We start from the raw sequence: 19,173 nt of genomic DNA, 5'->3' as shown, positions 1-19,173 counted from the left end.
TACCATTACTACATTATTTATGGCAACCTGGATTTTCTTTTCCTTCTTGCTTGCTTAAGGTTTTAATGTGCGTCTGAGTGGCCAAGATGTTGGCCGTGGAACTTTTAGTCAAAGGCATGCAATGGTGGTTTGCCAGGAGACTGATGACACCTACATTCCCCTGAACCATATGGACCCTAATCAGAAGGGATTTCTAGAGGTAAGATGTTTTATTATCTGCTATAAAGTCCAGATGCTGATGATTAGAGTGACAGGATTCTTGAAGCAAATAGAAACAGATGTTGGCAACTTTGGGTTCAATGCTTTTTGAAGTGTTGGAATCCAATAATATACGAGCAAGCAGATTCAGTTATTTTTCTCTGGCTACTTAACTATAATCCTGTAAATGTCAAGTGGATGTTTACTTTGTCACTCAAAAATTGACATTATAATCTGTATGTGACTGGATTCATTAAATAAGCCAAAGATGTAAATAAATAGCCAATATTTCTTTCCTGTTAAAAATGAAAGCCGTTTCCTCAGGTTACTTTATTCCCTAAGGTTTAGTAGGCTTGATAAATATATGTATTATGTATGTTCATGTGCCGGTCGCTGAGATATACTTGTTAGAGTCAAGGGTAGAGGCTGAGTCTTTTCATTTTTATCTCTCCAACAGGCAGCATGTGCCTGGCACATGGTGTTTATTACAATAAATTATCCTTTAAGGTATGATTAGTGGCATGTCATCTTCCTATGATAGCCATTTGTTTGAGAGTAAAATCTGGAGTTCACTGATACTCAATATTTATTTAAAAATTCACGTATCAAAAGTAAAACTCCAGGAAGACTATTTAAAGGACATACAGCTCATCTTTTCTTAAAGTTAGTTTAAAGTCCACACCTGGATTAAGTCAGAATGGTGATGTAGATACTAAAATGTTTAGTATTTCCCCACCCCACCAATGTCTCTTATTGAATTGTGATTTGATATATGGTATCAGTTACCTTTAAATATTACTCTTTTAAAAGCCCCTATTAAATGCCTTGCCTCTGTTATCAGGAGGCAAGGTATTATCTAATACATTTAATAGATAATACATGATATTATCTATTATAATACCATGTCCTTTATCTGAAGACCCTGGGAGGAACTCCTGCTTGATCTTGGTTTGTCTTTCTTGTGTACATACTATGAATTGTGTGACTGAAGAGCATTTCCTTATCAATAACGACAATAGTAAAATCAGAAAATAAAATAATGAATATATGCACTTTTCAAAAAAAAATATATAATGGCTTCTAGGAAAGGGTTAGAGGCCATTGTAGCCTTAGTAAAAGTGAGTAGGTGACTGGATTATGTCTTTCCCTAACTCTGTTCTATTTCTCAATCTTAATTTCTCTTCTTTCCCACTACTTATGTTTATACCATCAAGTTATATATTATGTATATGTACAAGTCATCTTAAATACTTTTTGGAATAAATAAAAACATTAACAGGTTCAAGTAAATAAGATATGAAAGTGTGCAAAGTACAATAGAAGGAACAGTTAATCTACTTGGGGAAGTCAGGAAAAGCTTCGGGGAAGCCAGATTTCAGCTGGCATTTGAAGGACATTAGGAGTTGCCTATTTTAATACATTTAGGGAGAACATTCGAGGTGGACCCAGTAGCACCTAAGAAAACTGAAGTAAGAGGATCTGATGTGCCCAGGGAACTACAAATAGCTTCACATAACCAGAGGTTAAACTGCAAAATGGATACAGGAGTGAAAAAGAGGAGACAGGCCAGACAGAACTACCAACATTGTGAAAGACTTTGAGTATTATCTAAAGGAGAAACATGGTGGAATTTTGAACAGATGAGCTGATTTTCATGTTAGATCACTCCTGACAATACTTTGGAAACCTAAGATGAAAAAAGATGAGAACTCAGGACAATTTCTAAGGAGGCTTCTCAATCATCTAGGCAGAAAATCACAGGGACCTGAAGTAGGGCAATAGCAGTGCAGATGGAAGATGGGGCCAGATATGAGAACTATTCAGGAAACCACAGCTTATGGGACTTAGTGGCATGTGGGGTGTGGAGAAGAAGAAAGACTAGGCTTGGCTAGCTCCTAGCTTCCTGACTCGGACACTCACCTGACGGCCCTCACCCAGAGAGTAAAGGAGAGGAAACAGGTTTGGTAAGGAAAGATGATGGATTTAGTTTTGGACATTTGACTTAAAGACAGCAGAATGACATAGAAGTTTCTATCGGGCAATTAGGTATGTGTATCTGAAGTTAAGTAGCAGATCTGTCTTGAGATACAGATTTGGAAGTATTAGAGTATAGGAGTGTATGAAACCACAAGGGTGGGAGAATCCCCCAGAGAGAGAGAGCAGAATGAGAAGAGGGCCAAGGGATGGGTCCTGGGAAAAACAACATTTAAGGGGCTGGCGAAGGAAAAGCATTTGCCAAAAGAGCATCCCGGAAGGCAGGAGGAGAATTGGAGTCCCCATGTCATTGACCTCAAGGAAGGATGAGTCAGATAAGAGGAAGAGCACCACGGTCATTGGATTTGGCAACTGGAGGGTCAAGGGTTGACCGCATGTAAAGCTGTTTTGTTTTTCCTTTGGCTATCCCTTTATTTTTATGTAGAACTATTTTGGTGGAGTGGTGAAAGCGGAAACTAGATTATACTAGTTGAAAGGTAGACAGGAGTGAAGGAGGTGGAGACAGTGGATTAGATCATTCTTTCTAGAAGCCTGACTGTGAAAAGAAGCAATAACTAGAGAAGACTGGTCAGGGAATATTTCTAGTTTAGGTTTTAAGCTTTCGATTGTCCATCTGCTGAGAGGAGAAAGCCAATGAGGAGAGGTTCAGAAAAGAAGAGTTCGGTGATGAAGCCAGGAGAAGAAGTGGAAGAGGGATGGATTTAGAATATGACTGGGTTTGTCAGCGTTGGGTAGGAAAAGAGATGAGGAGGGAGGCGGTGACAGGCAGAGGTGCAAGGGAAGTGGCCAGTCCAAACCCCATTTATAACACACTCTGAGAAACGTAACAGTCTTTTCCCCCCACTTCTGTTAGCATTTATTTGTTGCTGAATTTACTCCCACGGTTGTGTTTCTCTGTAAGATTTTGTTTCTTCTGGAAGATCTTTTTCTTCTGCAGCCTCCTCTTCTGGTTTAGGGACAATCTGCTCTTTCTCAGTGAGGATCACCTCAATGTGACAGGGAGAGCTCGTGTGTGGGTTAACCTGCCCACGAGCTTTGTTAAGTTCCGCGCTGCATCTTGGGAGCTTTGTTCACTGGCTGTGCTCAGTGACCAGACAGTCTACATGTAAACCCTTACGTTCAGCATTACTCTCTGCATTTTTAGGCATGTGCAGCAAAAATTTTGTAGTCTTTTTTGGTCACCGACCCTGCGTCCAACCCCACTGTTTGGCCTGGGCATACTTCATAACTCCACCATTGTGACGAAGGAATGGCACACATTGCTTCTGTAATGTGACATCCTTCAGATACTTGGTGGCTTTTCAGATATGCATATCCTTGATGGCCTGGGCAGTTTCACGAGTGTTCTTAAAGTGAACACGAAGATCTGGACCTCTCGATTGACATGATTTGTGGGGTTCTCTGGGTCAAGTGAATAGGGAACCATTTTCAGAGTTCACCTCAGGTTTCTTACGGGAAGAGGAAGCCGTAGCCATCCTTTTTAAAATTAATGTATTATGTTGATATAACTGAAATCAAAATAGAAATCAGAAAAGATAAATTAAGCATAATCCTGCCATGCTAACAAATCATCTATTTTCATTTTCTGTTATCATTGAGTGCTTATCCATATAAACCATACATTTTTGTAGTTGTAATCATCACAGAGTTGTAATTTTTCTCTAGAGTTTCTTTAAAAAATAAAAGCTTTATTGAGATATAACTTATAGAATTCAGCCTTTCAATGTGTACAATGAAGTGGTTTTTAGTGTATTCACAGAAAGTTTTGTAACCATTACCACTATTTAATTTCAGAACATTTTTATCACCCCAAAAAGAAGTTCCGTATTCATTAGCAGCCACTCACTATTCCTTCTTTGTGCTACACCCTCAGTCCCTGGCAACCACTAATTCACTTTCTGTTTCTATTGATATGCCTAGTGTGGACTTTTTATAAAAATAGGATCATACAACATGTGGCCTTTTGTGGCTGGCTTCTTTCATTTAGCATCACGTTTTCAAGGTCCATCCATGTTGTAGCATATGTCAGCATTTCATTCCTTTTTCTCGACAAATAATATTCTACAGATATGTAACTTTCAAAAAATGATTTTTAGAAAAATTTTGAAACAAGCACAAAATTACAAAAAAGTTGGATGCATAATGCAAAAGGAACTTTTTCTCATTCTGAAACACGTGAGACATCATGTTAGAAGCATCAGGCCACCAACCTGAAGCCCTCACTGTGTATTTCCTACAAAATAGGACATTCTCCTACATTACCATGATATCACCATTCAAGTCAGGAAATGAGCACTGTGGCAGGGCTGCCACCTGGTCCTCACACCCAGCTCAGAATCATGTTGCATTTAATTGTCATGCCGCTGTAGCGCCCTCAGAGATGTAATTGTATATTCTGCCTTTTGTACCTTAACGTATCATGATGGTACTTGTGACCTATCGTGCAAAGAGGGTATTCGAATGATGGATTCTAACCAAGGTAAGCCTTTTGGGGGTCATTTTTCCCCTTTGTTTTGTGGCATGTTTTAAAAAGCTTATATGTCACAGTTTTACTCTCAGGTCCAAAGCGGGGTCATCTAAGAAGTGAATTTTGCTTATCTGTGAGGAAAGCCTTCAATGCCCATATTCCAACCTTTTTCATCACTTCCTCTCTTTGTCCCGACTTCCCCATATGCATCCCTCATAGAGGGCATAGAGCTCCTTTCTCAAAGGCACGCGGAGAAGACTAAACAGAGCCCCTCTCTACGCCCTTCTGCCCTCTTGAGAGGTTGGTATAAATGGGAGGCTTCTACCTTTACTGACTCCTGTGGCAGCTTCCCTCGCTGGACAGTGTCTCTGTCCCCTTCCTGTGCTCTAGGTCAGCAACAGCCCACTGTCAGAAGAGGCCGTCCTGGGATTCGAGTACGGGATGAGCATCGAGAGCCCTAAGTTACTGCCCCTCTGGGAGGCTCAGTTTGGTGATTTCTTCAATGGCGCCCAGATCATCTTTGACACATTCATCTCCGGAGGTTGGTGTTGGCACATGGGTGTGCAGGGGCCACATGGTACCGGCCTCATGGGGACAAATAAATGAAAAGGGGCCATAGCTGCTTACGACACTCCTTGTACCACAGCCCCTTGGGAGAGTTGGGGGTTGCCCTTAACCCACTGGGACATGACTGCGTTCAGCTCATTAAATAAGTGGCTGGAGGGTGGGTGCCACTCAGCGGCTATGCAGAGAGCACCTTCCCGTCTGCGGGGCAATGTGCCTGGTTGTGGGGAGCAGGGCATGTACCTGCCAGCTCCTCGGTGGTTTGACTTGCAGGTCTGCTCTTGGGGTTTGTTGAGTGGCTGTGGAATGAACCCCAAGTAGGCGAAGATGACATAGTGAGGATTTGTGATCAGAGTGAATGGCAGCCTTGAAAATCTGCTTCCCTTGATCCAGGGACACTCATGTCTCTGAACCTTGGGAGCTGTACATCTTTATTGTATATAATCACCATTTATAAAAATAGTACCTGCTTCCTGTAACAATTGAAACTATATAAAGTAGAAGTCTGAGTGTCCCCCAGACTCTCACCCCATTTTGGGGGGTAACCGCTGTTGGATTTTGAGTGTGCACTGCACCTCCTTCCCACGGTTGTGTTTCTCTGTAACTTTGTAGTGTGAAAAAGAGAAGTGCTTTGGGCAGACTGGACGGTGACATGTCCAGAAACTGTTCCTCAGCTTGGGGACAGTGGCAAGTGTTGTCAGCGGTGCTATGAGGAACGATAGGGGCTGCCCAGTCCTGGCAAGAGTTGTGCCCGAGGTGGAGTCACAGTGGCCACACTGTTGCTGGAAGCCGGATGTTCACCATTGAGTTTGTCTTCTATTTGCTAAAGCCCAGAGCATGTGTGACTCTGGGGTTTCAGACAGTAGGATGGACATTTTTCTCCCAAGTATGGGGTGGCAATGCTACAGAGTGCGTGTAATGAAAACAGCGTTAGGGGCTCAGGCAGCAAACTCACATTTGCTCCGCTCCCCAAGTCACGTCAGACTGTTTGTTCCTGCCTCAGAGAGGCCTCACTCCCTCCCTCTGCTTTTCCAGGAGAGGCCAAGTGGCTCCTCCAGAGTGGCATTGTCATCCTCCTTCCGCACGGGTATGATGGGGCTGGACCTGACCACTCGTCTTGTCGCATAGAGCGTTTCCTGCAGGTACGTTCAATGCCTCCTGGATTCCCAGCACTGTTTTCCTGTTTCCCTGGTGCTTTGAACTAGGACTGCCTCCCTGCCTCCTGCGGATACTTTATGTGCACCCTAAAGTGTCAAGACATTGTAGTATTTGAAAGAAACACATTCAATGCCCTGCAAGCGGCAACCTGGCAGCCCCGCTGCCTCCACTGAGCTCTGTAGGGGCTTCTGCTCTTGATTTTGCCTTTATTTTTCCCCCTGGGTTGCCTACTCACACCCTCTCTTCTAGCTGGAGGGGACCAGTAAGAATTGTCAGGATTTTGTTGACTCTCTCTTTTCTCTTCACTGCTTGTGGGGTGGGGTTAGGAGCCATGCCTCAGCTTTCTATCCCACCAGGATCTTCTGAGATTTAATTCCTTGCTCTTAACTTTTCAACCTTGTTAGCTGCTTTGAATTTTGTTTTTGTCTTTTAAACAAAGAAACAAAAACAAACCAAACTATAATTGTGCTTATTTCATTAGGAGAGTGGGATTCTGACAGGGTTTCCTTCCACCATCTTACTCCCAACAGTGATCAGAATCTGTATTTTTTAAAAGATCACCTCCAGGGGTTTCTTGCAAACAGTTGTGTTTGGGAATAATCTTGTTCAAATATGTGGACACAGGCAGATGGAGGAGCCATCATACCTCTCCTCTGTTAATTCTTCATAGGCTGTAAATTTACCTTCTAGTATTTTCTGTGATGGAGGGAAAGTCTTTTCTCCTTATTGAGACCTTTGGCGAGCATGTGTCATTATGATTGAATGCGATGATCTGAACATTCTCCTTTCTCCCCCAGATGTGTGACAGCGCAGAGGAGGGGGTGGATGGAGACACAGTGAACATGTTTGTGGTACACCCCACGACTCCTGCACAGTATTTCCATTTGCTCAGGAGACAGATGGTCCGGAACTTCAGAAAACCCCTCATCGTTGCTTCTCCGAAGATGTTACTCAGATTCCCTGTAAGTAGAAAAAGCTGGTTGCAAGCCTTTGTCCTCTCATCATTACTACATTTTCCTGTTTTCTGTATCTCATGATACTTCTAAGTTACAGAAACGTCTTTTTAGTTTTAGTTGGCTTTCTCTCTCTCTCTGCCTTGTCCTTCCCTCCCCAACCTTTCAAGAATAACTATAAATATAGGTAGCTCTCAGTTTCACTGTCATGAAGTAGATACAATCACACTGGGATCCTGATCTTAGCAGAAACAATTTTTTAGAATGAGTTTAAAAGTCCAAATGATCTAGGCACTACTATGCTACTAATAGCAAGTTGGGAATTTAGACTATTTTGATGTAAATGAGTGGTCTTATTCATTGACTTTTATTTAGATTTTTTCTCTTAAATGATTTATCACAGGTAGATTCCTGTTGCAATATGCATATTATAACAATATAACTATTGCCACACTGTTTTCAAAGTCCACCTTTTGAAAAAGTGTACATTTTCTCTTGGTTTACCTGAACTAAATATTAAGTGCACAACATGCTTTTTAAATCACACAAATATACTAGTTTTCAAATGGCAGAGTTCAAGGTAATAAATACTAGTCAGCATTTACTTGTCCCATCTTCTATCATTTATTTTCAGTTTTATATGAGAGTCTTAATTAGGATTCACATTCGGAAAACTTGCATTTACTTGGACACAACTCCTGCGGTGAAATGTCACTTAGGATTTGGCTGTTCAACACAATCTTGTGCTCCTCACAAAGGTTTGAGAGCGCAGACTTGGAAAATCGAGGGTGTCAAGGAAAGTTGTGAGTGATCTGCTGTCACTGGTTGTGTGTTTAAGCACCGCCTGGCATTTGGAGGGGGGTGCGGAGACTGTCACGGTCAGTACTTGTGTGACCTTGGAGTGAACACCTCCTTACATTTTGTACCCCAGGTGCCTCACTGGCCTCAGCCTAGTTCTGACTCTCGGAGTCAATACTGAATGTCATGAAATTAAATATAATATATCTTATTATCAAGTATTAAGTCACCTATTAGAAATTTTACTGAGATTCTCTTTTGCTGTTTGAAACAGAATAAGAGTTCATATTCTGGACCTAATATTCCATCCCTGGCTACAAGTCTGATATATAACTTATCAAATAAAAGAGGCCTTATTAGGGAGCCTTAAAAAATATCAACAACTATCCTATAGATTTGCAAGTGAAAAACTACTCTTGTTAAATAGTCAAATATTTTCATTAAACATATGTCCTTTTATTAACTGAAAATGAGTATAAACATTATTGAATTCTGATTTCCTGCTAAAATTTGATTATTGGTATAAGTGATCTATCAGAATATAAGTCAACGCTTTTTTTGATGGCCTTTTGGGAGATGACTTGCCATGTGGCAAACATGACTCGGGGCTATGGGAAGTGTATTTAAATCCCACCCCAACTTCCCATCCAACTCTGAACTGCCCTAGGAAGTGGGACTGACAAAGGGTCTATTTCAAATGGAGAAAGATCACATGTTATTTAGTCGTAAGAATGGCTGGGTAGTTAATATTAAGTTTTTAGGTTGTATCACAATGTCACACACCGTCAATGTGCTGCCCACACGGCCTACTCGACATGTCACAGCCCCATTTGGGACTAGACTGCAGGGAAACTGACTAGATGATGGCAAAGGGGGTCACATCCCCAACCTCGGCTTCATCAGTTTGGTGCTCTAAGTTCTTTGCAACAAGTGTTTATTTAAATTGAGCTCATCACTAAAATTTCTTTGTATCACAGAAATATTCCCATATTGTTCCTACTTGTTCCGACTGAATAGGTTTCACTCATAAATTATAATCAAACACTTAAAGACAGAAATGATTGCCCTAGCTTAGCTTTTTTGACTCATAATATACATTGTATAAAATGTCGTTTGTAATGCCAAAATATTAAAATGTGCTTTTTATTGGTAATAAAGTTGTATGATCAAATGAAATTTTGATTCTTAAAACTTTATTGTGGCGCCAGACAGAAGGCAATCTTATGTTACCGCAGGAAAAGTGTTCAGAACTGATATTTTTTAGAAAGCTATTGTATTTATTAGTGCATATGTTTACTTACAGTCCTAGGCAAGAGTTTTGATACTATTTCTTGGTAAAGATCCCTTATAAGTAAAAGCATCTTCAGCTCCTTTCCACTGGTTGGTAGATTTGTGGCTTTTTCCTCCCTCCTTAGGCAGCTGTGTCAACTCTTCAAGAAATGGCACCAGGAACAACATTCAAACCCGTCATTGGTGATTCATCTGTGGATCCAAAAAAGTAATTTGATATGTATCTGTTTTCATACTCGGCAGCAGAATTTTAATTGGTGGGAAAACGAGCTCCTGTTAAGGAACCGAAAGTGACCCAAATCTCCTCTGTCCTGACATGAAGTCCGTTAAATCAGTGGGGGTAGGAGTTAGAGTGCATGGAGAGTGAAATTTGGAGGCGTGTGTTGCTCAGGAAGACTTGCCAGGGTGTCACATGTGACTAAACCCAACGGCAGAGTCCCCCTCCCTTCATTAGTGAAGCATTGAAATCTGTGTGGTTTCCTTTTCTCCTGGTACAATTCTTTAAGGTATTTCTCCCCCACCCCACTGTCCATTTTCTACCCAACAGCGTTAAGAGTCTAGTGTTCTGCTGTGGCAAACACTTCTATGCCCTGCTGAAGCAGAGAGAATCTTTGGAGGCTAAGAAGCGTGAGTTTGCCATCATCCGAATAGAGGAACTGTGCCCTTTCCCACTGGACTCCTTACAACAGGAGATGAGCAAATACCAGCATGTTAAAGGTAAAGGTCGTTAGGGTGCTTCGCTCTTCACACACCCGAAACCTACTGGAACTCTCTAAAAGGAAAGGAGGTTACGGGGGCAGGGAGAGTTATTAGAAAATTGCATCTCATGGAATCTGGAGATAGGAAAATAATACTGTGACAGCCAGTATCCCTGTCTTTTTTGGTCTTTCTTTCAGTCTCCCCTTCTCCCATTCAAGACTTCTAATTTCTTGGGCATTTGGAGGGAATCGATGCTATACTGCCAGTTATGATAAATCAACTATAATTGTGAAAGACAAGCCTTTTCAGCAGCTGGGGCTAGAATAATTGGATGTCTTTATGTACCTTAACTCATATACCTTAACTTATGTACTGTAACTTTAACTCAAAATTGATCATAGACATAAATGTAAAATGTAAAACCATAAAACTTCTAGAAGAAAATTTTTGTGACCTTGGGTTTGGCAAAAAGTTCTTAGATATAACGCCAGAAGCATGTTCAATAAAAGAAAAATTAGACTTTATCAAAATGAAAAGCTTTTGCACTGTGAAGGGTACTGCAAAGAAAATACAAACAAGCTACAAACAGGGAGAAAATATTTGCAAATAGATATCTGACAAAAGGCTATCCACGGTGTTTAAAGAGTTCTTAAAATTTATCAAAAGAACACATATAATCCAATTTTTTTATTAGTTTCAGGTGTACAAAATGACATAATGATTAGACATTTACAACCCCTCACAAAGTGATAACCCCAACAAGTCTACTACCCCTCTGACCGTACATAGCTATTACAACACCATTGACTATATACCCTATGCTGTACTTCACACTCTGTGGCTATAAGTTTTTTAAATTATAGTTGACATTCAATTTTATTTTATATTAGTTTCAGATGTATAGCACAGTGGTTAGGCATTTATATAATTTACGAAGTGTGGCAAGTCTAGTACCCGTCTGATACCATACATAGTTTTTACATTATTGACTGTATTCTCCATACTGTACTTCACATCCCTGTGAGTATATTGTGACGACCAAGTTGTAGCTCTTAATCCCTTCACCTTTTTCACCCATCCCCCAAACCCCTTCCCTTCTAGCAACCATCAGTTTGTTCTCTGTATCCATAAGTCTATTTCTGTTTTGTTTGTTCATTTATATAATCCAATTTTTTAAAGAACTGTGTTGTGCAGGAGACCGTGCTCGCTGCACCATTTTTCAGGTGGGGCGGCCTGCGGGGTCTCTGGTCCCGCTCCCCACATAAGAACGCAGGATATGGTGAGGCCAAAAAGGAACACCCACGGAGCCATAGGTCGGGGAGTCATACCACTATAGTCTCACTGGAGGCTGGGCCCACCAGACGCGCGACCTGCTGTCCGCTCCTCCACCAACCGACCGACTGACGACTCTCCTCCACTCTCCTCGACTCTGTTCCTCTACTCTCTTCCGCTCTCCTCGGCGGCTCCTCGGCAATCCTCGGCAGTCCTCGGCTCTCCTTTGTAGCTGCAGCAGTTATACCAGCGGCCAATCGGCTAACGGGCCACAGCCGATGGCCAATCAGCCACAGCCGAGCCAACACCCTTCCACGTGAGGCCGAGAGCCTGTAAACTACTTTCTGGGGCTCTGTCCCCACAACTGAATGGGCAGTTTACCAAAGAACCAGGTGGCAAATAACCAAATAACCATATGAAGAGATGTACAACATAATTAGTGATAAGGGAAATGCAAATTAAGCCAAACTGAGATATGGCTGCATACTTATTTGATTGGCTAAAATGAAAACAGAACAACAAATTGACACTATCAAGTGCTGATGAGGATGGGGAGCAACTGTAACCCTCCTTCACTGCTGGTGGGAGCACAAACTGGTACCTACACTCTGGAACAGTCTGTCAGTTTGTTATGCAGTTACACATAGAGCTACCATACCACCCAACAGTCCCACTCGTGGGTGTTTATCCAAGAGAATGGAAAACACATTCACAGAAAAATCTGCATGTGAATGTTTATAGCAGCTTTATTTATAATTGCCCCAAACTGGAAATGACCACAACGTCCTTCCACCAGTGAGTGAATAAACAATCTGTGGTACATCCCTACAGTATCATATGACTCAACAATAAAAGAGAGTGAACTGCTGTAGGCAAAATCACAAATGGATCAGCTAACTCAGCGAAGCCAGACCCAAAAGGCTATGTACTGTATGATTCCATTCATGTGACATTCTGTAAAAGGCAAAAGTAGGGCAGAGGAAAGGTCAGTGGGTGCTGGAGGTTGGAGGTGGGAGGAGGAGTGAGTACAAAGGGACAGGATGAGGGAATTTTTTTGTGTTGACAGAGGTGCTCAGTATCACGATTGTAGTGGTAGATAAGTGACTACACATTTATATAAAAAAAAAAGACAAGCAACACTACACCATATTGGAAAGATGCATGCATGTGTGTGTGTGTGTGTGGGGGGGGCAGAGCCAGGAGTGCAGTTTCCAGGCTCTAGGCCTCACGTGGAAAGGTGCTCACTCAGGTAGTAAATGGCCATCAACTGTGATTGGATGGCCACCAGCTGTGGCTAGTTGGCCGTTAGCTGTAACCAGTGAGCCATTGGCCACTAATATAACTGCTGTGGCTACGCTAGCAGAAAAATGGGGGCTAGCAAGAAGATGGTGGCTGAGCTAGCAAGAGAAGCTTGCAGAGAGGCAGATGCCGCCAGCAAGAATATAGTGGTATGACTCCCCATCTATGGCTCCATGGGTGTTCCTTTTTGGCCTCACCATATCCTGCGTTCTTATGTGGGGAGCGGAACCAGAGACCCCTCAGGCCGCCCTGCACGACAAATGGTGCAGCGAGCAGGGTCTCCCGCACGACAGTGTGTGTGTTTACTTAAGGTACTGAGATGAACTTTCTTTTATAGATTTTATTTGGAGTCAGGAGGAACCTCAGAACATGGGTCCGTGGTGCTTTGTTTCTCCAAGATTTGAAAAGCAACTGGCCTGCAAGGTAATAGCTTTGTCTCACATGTAGTGTTTTATGCGTGTGTCTTGTTTCTCCTGGAGCGCCAACAAGTTGGGTTTATTTCCTGTTATGAGTCCAGTTCTTTTAAAGATAAGCTAAAGTATAATATCTAGTTTTAAGCTATTCTTTCAGAATAAGATGCTGAGTGTTTACCAAGCTATCTATGTGTACGTACTAGTATAATATAAAAAAATAAAGTGACTATACTTACAAAAGTAACAGCCTTTACCTGTGGGCTACTTTCCCAGTAGCCTACTCGGCACTCTTGTCCTAAGGTCCACATCCCGGCCTGGGGAGCAGTGTGATGAACAGGCTCATTTCACGGTCTGGGAGCAGAGCCACATAGTGATGCTTGTTCCAGGCCCATCCCCACAGCTGGGATCCTCAAAGGCCAAGTTCTTCCTGGTCATGCTCTAGGAAGGGAAAAACAACGAGAAGGGCAGTTGTGCTGTTTTATCTTTCTATTCTGCTTTGATTAGAACGAATTTGCTCATGTGATACTAGTTTTCTCGGCCCAAATCATTTTCACATGTAAATAGTTCTAATTTAGAAAATGCTACAGCTAAAACCAATAAATAGTTATTGAAGCATAGGACAAATTCAAGAGTTTATCTTACCTTATCATGCCTGGAATTTGGTTTATTTTCAGTTGTGACATACTTGTATATCTCCTCTAATCTGTGTAACTTATTATTTTTCCAAAAAGATGACTTATATTAACCAAGCTAAGAGAAATACATGTACCTCCTTGTGTGAACTAAGCAGAGCTCTGACTGGGTAAAATGTCATTTTATTTTTTTTCCGGCTCCAATGACAGCTCCGCCTTGTGAGCCGCCCCCCTTTGCCAACACCTGCTGTAGGAATCGGCACCGTTCACCTGCAGCAGCATGAAGATGTCCTCACCAAGACCTTTGCTTGATGATGTCCTTTGAAGAAAGACGACTTCCTGTTAAGAAAACTGCCGTAAAAAGAAAGGCCTGCTTCCTCTACTCTCTCTTTCCGTTAGGTAATATGAAAAGCTAAGATCTGGGATTGATGAAGACCGTTTAATCTGGAATACGTGGACTAGCCAAGGAAATCAGTACTAGGAACTTTTATCCTTAAAAGTACCATAGTGTTATATTTTGCTAAGTTCTGAGTGCGTTACACAGGTAGGTCATTATCCAGAGTTTTTCAGATGCCACTCTTTCTCATTAACTGTACATGCCCAGAAAAAGTTCTTTAGGCTGACTTCATAGATACATATAGATTGTCTCAACATTACCTTTCGATTTGTTTGATGCATATCACCGTCATTAATTTTCCCCTTCTTTATTCAAAGTCTAATATTTTAATTTGTGTCAATTTTGGTGCTGTTTTTCTGCCACTGAAAGATGTTTCCCCAAACATTGTAGCAAAACCAGGTTAGTCATAATTTGTTTTCTTCTCGATCGTTGTACCCATTATACTTAAATAAATTAAATGCCAATCTGTAGGTATGATCTTTCAGCATAGTATTAAGTTATAGAGCTTTGGCTACAACGAAATTGATTTGTGGTCTGTTTCACCATAATATCTTTCTTTCCTAAATTGTTCTTGCAGAGATATTGTCATATTTTAAATTGACGTTCAGTGTCTGATATGTGGATTTCAGCCTGGTTGATTAACCAGTCTTGCCTCTAAAAGTCCCTGCTGCAGTATGATGTTTATTTGTGGTGTTTAAGGAGCTCTGTGACTTTGACAGTGGGAATTTCCCAAAGCCAGGAACTTGGGGATTCACCAACCCACTCCCTTACTCTGAAATGAAACGTAGTGCTGGAAGCATAACTAAACAGCAGAAACTGTGCAGCTTTCCGTGGCTTGGTGCTGCAGAGGCCATCAACCATTCTTGTGCTGTGACACTGTTTTACTCAGAAATGGTGGGGAAGTACAAGGGCACTGGAACGCCCTGTCCACTTTAACGGGTAAATAACTGATAATGTCCTTCAGAATCAATGAGTTGTTCTAGTTACAGCAGTAGACTCACGATTCACGTCTTAAATGTATTCATTAGTGTACTGATTTAACATTTCTGTAATATTCACATCCCTTTTATTCCTTTCTGTGTCAAGCCTTATAAATCATGTAACTTGGTGCCACTCATGTAAAATTACAAAGTAAAATTACAAAGGACTGTTTAATGAGAATAGTTATCAATGTTGTATACCGAACTAGAAAAAAGAATAAAAGCAGAGCCTTTTTTTTTTTCCAGATCTCTTGGTTTCCTGAGTTAAAATATTTTAAAAGTCTAAGTCTAATATAAGAGATGGAATACTCGAATTTTTTTTTTTCAAGTTTAGATCTCTCCAAATTTCTAACTTTATACTTCATAAATCCTTTTATGGTTTCTTGTCACATCTTCTCCAACTTGAGCCGTGAAATGTGTCTTATGTAACTTAACCTTATTCTTAATCACTACAGTAACATGGGTAAGAGGAAGAGACCATTTGAAGAAATCCAAATTAAATACTCCCATGAGAAAATATGGGATAAAAATATAATAAGGTAAAATAAAAATATTTTACTTTATTCCTCTTAAAAATTTGACAATGTGATATTTGTATCCCATTTATAGTTATCTATGCTAAATTTCATATTCAAAGAAATATAGAGCTCAAATTGGGTATTCAGTGAATAGAAATATTAACAACCAGGAAGAAATTTTAATTTTGTTTAAAATGACACGTTATTCTTAGTAAAATAAAATTTTCTTTCTTATAAGAACCATTTATCTCAGTTTTCCTATGTTTTCTACACATATGCTCTACGGAATCATACTATGTTCTAAAGCATAGACTTTTTTAGGCTGACTGTATTACCTTTGAAGTTTTATTATTTTTTAAAAATTCCTTGACTGACTGTAAAAACAATGTCCCTTTTATGAAACTGAGGATTTTTGGTTTAAAGAAATTAGGGGTTACACAGGAAGTCATAGATTAAGAATGACGACTTTGGGGTTTTCAGGTTCCAAATGCTGTGCCTACATTTTTCTTGGATGTACTTGGATATTTGGTTTTCATCTTCAGCTTCTCACAGGGTGCGGGCTAAAACTATTACATTTTTGGGAAATTTGGACAAAATCTTTAAACCTCCTCAACATTTATAAGACACTATTACACAAACAACTCCTAAATTACTCTGTGGAATAGTAATTCATTGTCTTTTTTATATTTAGCAATGTAAAGCAGACTGTTATTTCCCCATTGCCGATTGCAAAATCAGTTAACTATTTAAAACTTTTAATGAAAGTATACTACTTTAGTGTTGTTTCCCTGTGTCTTCTCTGACTTATATGGAGAACCAGCTATAATTGAACAAAAATAAGAAATGAAAGTATTTCCTCAATAAATAGTTTATTAGACATCTGTTGCATATATGGCATTATGGCATTGAACTGGACATTACTAGGTGTGATTAAAGAATATAGTGAATGTTTAAATAAAAAAATTTATTACAATAAAAGACACAATGCCATTAATCCCCCTCAAAATACTCCTCCTCACTTCAAACACACTTATCTCATTGTTCTTGCCACTTTTGGAAGCAGTTCTGGAAATCCTCTTTTGTGAGAGTGTCTTTAGTTGCACTGTCATGGCTGCCTCGATGTCCTGAATCATTTTGACTTTGGGGAAGAGCCAGAAGTCGCACGGTGCCAGATCTGGTGAATAAGGTGGCTGAGGATACACTGTAATGTTTTTATTTGACATAAATTGCCATATACCAGAAGCGATGTGTGACACGGAGGTTTGTCATGATGGAGGATGATTTATGGCACACTTTAAAACACACCTTCTCTCAACCATAGCTCACACCCAACTGACTGCACCAAACAAGTTGAAACTTGTCACCCACTGTTACTAAGGTTTGACGCACTGCTTCCCGTATTGAAGATCCCTGCCTTTCTGTGGGATGGCACTCGGTAGCAGCATTCACTGTATTTTGTGATCACAGCGGAAGGGCTCTGTATCACATATCGCTTGTGGTATGCCAATTTCTGTCAAATAAAAACATTATGGTGTGTCCTCATCTAATTTATTCACTGGATCTGGCACCGTGCGACTTCTGGCTCTTCCCCAAAGTCAAAATGACCATGAAAGGTAAACATTTGAATCAATTCAGGACATCGAGGCAGCCACAACAGCAGAACTAAAGACACTCACGAAAGAGAACTTCCAGAACTGCTTCAGAAAATGGCAAGAACGATGGGATAAGTGTGTTCTAAGCAAGGAGGAATATTTTGAGGGAGATTAATGGCAATGTGTCTTTTACTATAACTATTTTTTTAATTTAAACATTTACAGTATTTTGTGATCACACCTTGTAGAATTATTTAGGCATAAAAGATAAAATGGGTTGCCCTCTATGTTCAATGGACTAACAATCTATTTGAGAAGACAAAGCATTTTACCTGTAGAAAGAGAAGTGTTTTTGTTGGATGTCCTAAAAACAGTGTGGGAGGTCAAGGAGGAGTGATATTCTTAATGTACATTAGGTAGCATATTTTGGTTATACAAGGAAAAGTCATCAGTAGCATGTAGTGGTAGAAAGACTGAAGAATGTTGGAAGGGTAATTAACAAAAGTTATCTAGAGTGTCGAAGGTTATTTCCAGGCTCTTACTTGAAACATGGAGCTGTCCCAGAAATAGGTAGTAAAGAGAGGTGCGGGCTACTCTTCTCCTTCTATCAATTAGATTTTCAGTTTAGTGCGTCTTCATTGACAGAATACTATTTCATGAAATTGGCTCACAATCTAGTGTCAAACTATATTTAAGTCAACCATTTGTGGTTACTGTAGATGATACAAAACTTAATTAAGACCCTCCTTGCCATTTAGAAGTTTATGGTGTAGTAAGGGAGATTAAACAAGTATGAAAATGACTGATACAAAGTAGAATGAGGTAAAAATCAAGTCATGGGATGTGAGATTGTGACTAGGGCAGATTGCATTTTCAAAAGTGGCCAGAGTACTATTTTGCATCCCACATGCTGTTCCAGAACCTTGCCACATCCCCACCTAGAGGTGGACTCTTTTCCCTTCCCTCTTGAAATTGAGTAGGCCTTTGAGTGGCTGCCTCTATAAATAAAATGCACTGAAAGTAATAGTGCCTCACTTCCAAGGACATGGCTTGGCACCCAGCTGCCATGTTGTGAGGAAGCTCAGGCCACATGGAAAAGTCCCATGGAGATATTGGAGCTGACAGCTTTCACCTGAAGTCTTAGCTGACAGCCAGCATCAAATGATAAACTTGTGAGTGAGAAAGCCTTCTGACAAGCCAAGTCCCAGCCTTCAAGTTGTCTCAGATGACCTCAAGTGGAACAGAGACCCATGCAAGCCATGTGTGTGTGTTCAAAGATAAAGCCAGACACTAATGAAGGTGGTCTGGACAGATTTTAATCAGTAATTGTGGGGACAGAGCCAGGTTCTCAACCTCACGTGGAAAGGTACTGGTTCAGGTAGTAAATGGCCATCAACTGTGATTGGATGGCCATCAGCTGTAGCTATTTGGCCGTCAGCTGTAACCAGTGAGCTATTGGCCACTAATATAACTGCCGTGGCTACGCTAGCAGAAAATGGGGGCTAGCAAGAAGATGGTGGCTGGCAAGCGCAGATTGCAGTTAGCAAGTTGGCAGGCAGAGAAGCGGACAGCAGGTTGCAGGTCGTGTGACTCCAGCCTCCAGTGAGACTACAGTGGTATGACTCCCCTATCTATGGCTCTGTGGGTGTTCCTTTTTGGCCTAGCCATATACTGCGTTCTTATGTGGGGAGCGGGACCAGAGATCTCGTAGGCCGCCCCGTAGGACAGTAATATACTGTTGCAATAGTTACAACAGGTCAGCATAAACTAAACTCAACTTTGATTTGTTGACTATTGATTTGGTGACTGGGCGGTTTAAAGGAGAATAAGGGAACAGGGAGGAGGGTAAGTGGGTGTTCATAGATTCAGGGAAGTAGAAAATTACAGAAAACAGGAAGGGGGGTTTGGGCCAAATGAAACCCATGTGGATTGTTAACTGAAGCTTATG

The 19,173-nt window shown here is 40.9% G+C and overlaps 1 protein-coding gene across 1 annotated transcript in view; it reads left to right on the top strand.

The window, feature by feature from the left end:
* The window catches only part of DHTKD1 (dehydrogenase E1 and transketolase domain containing 1), a 42,190-nt gene extending 26,834 nt beyond the window's left edge, over window positions 1-15,356 (top strand). The window contains exons 10-17 of the mRNA XM_019710274.2: window positions 60-199; window positions 5,051-5,201; window positions 6,260-6,366; window positions 7,180-7,344; window positions 9,549-9,631; window positions 9,971-10,140; window positions 13,031-13,116; window positions 13,949-15,356. Coding sequence (XP_019565833.1) covers window positions 60-199; window positions 5,051-5,201; window positions 6,260-6,366; window positions 7,180-7,344; window positions 9,549-9,631; window positions 9,971-10,140; window positions 13,031-13,116; window positions 13,949-14,050 — 1,004 coding nt within the window. The 3' untranslated portion in view covers window positions 14,051-15,356. The remainder of the gene's footprint in view (window positions 1-59; window positions 200-5,050; window positions 5,202-6,259; window positions 6,367-7,179; window positions 7,345-9,548; window positions 9,632-9,970; window positions 10,141-13,030; window positions 13,117-13,948) is intronic.
* The last annotated feature ends 3,817 nt before the right edge of the window (window positions 15,357-19,173 follow it).

This window comes from Rhinolophus sinicus, linkage group LG02 (genome assembly GCF_036562045.2).
Source record: "Rhinolophus sinicus isolate RSC01 linkage group LG02, ASM3656204v1, whole genome shotgun sequence".
In the NCBI taxonomy this organism is placed as follows: Eukaryota; Metazoa; Chordata; class Mammalia; order Chiroptera; family Rhinolophidae; genus Rhinolophus; species Rhinolophus sinicus.
This window is presented reverse-complemented; position numbering and strand designations above follow the sequence as displayed.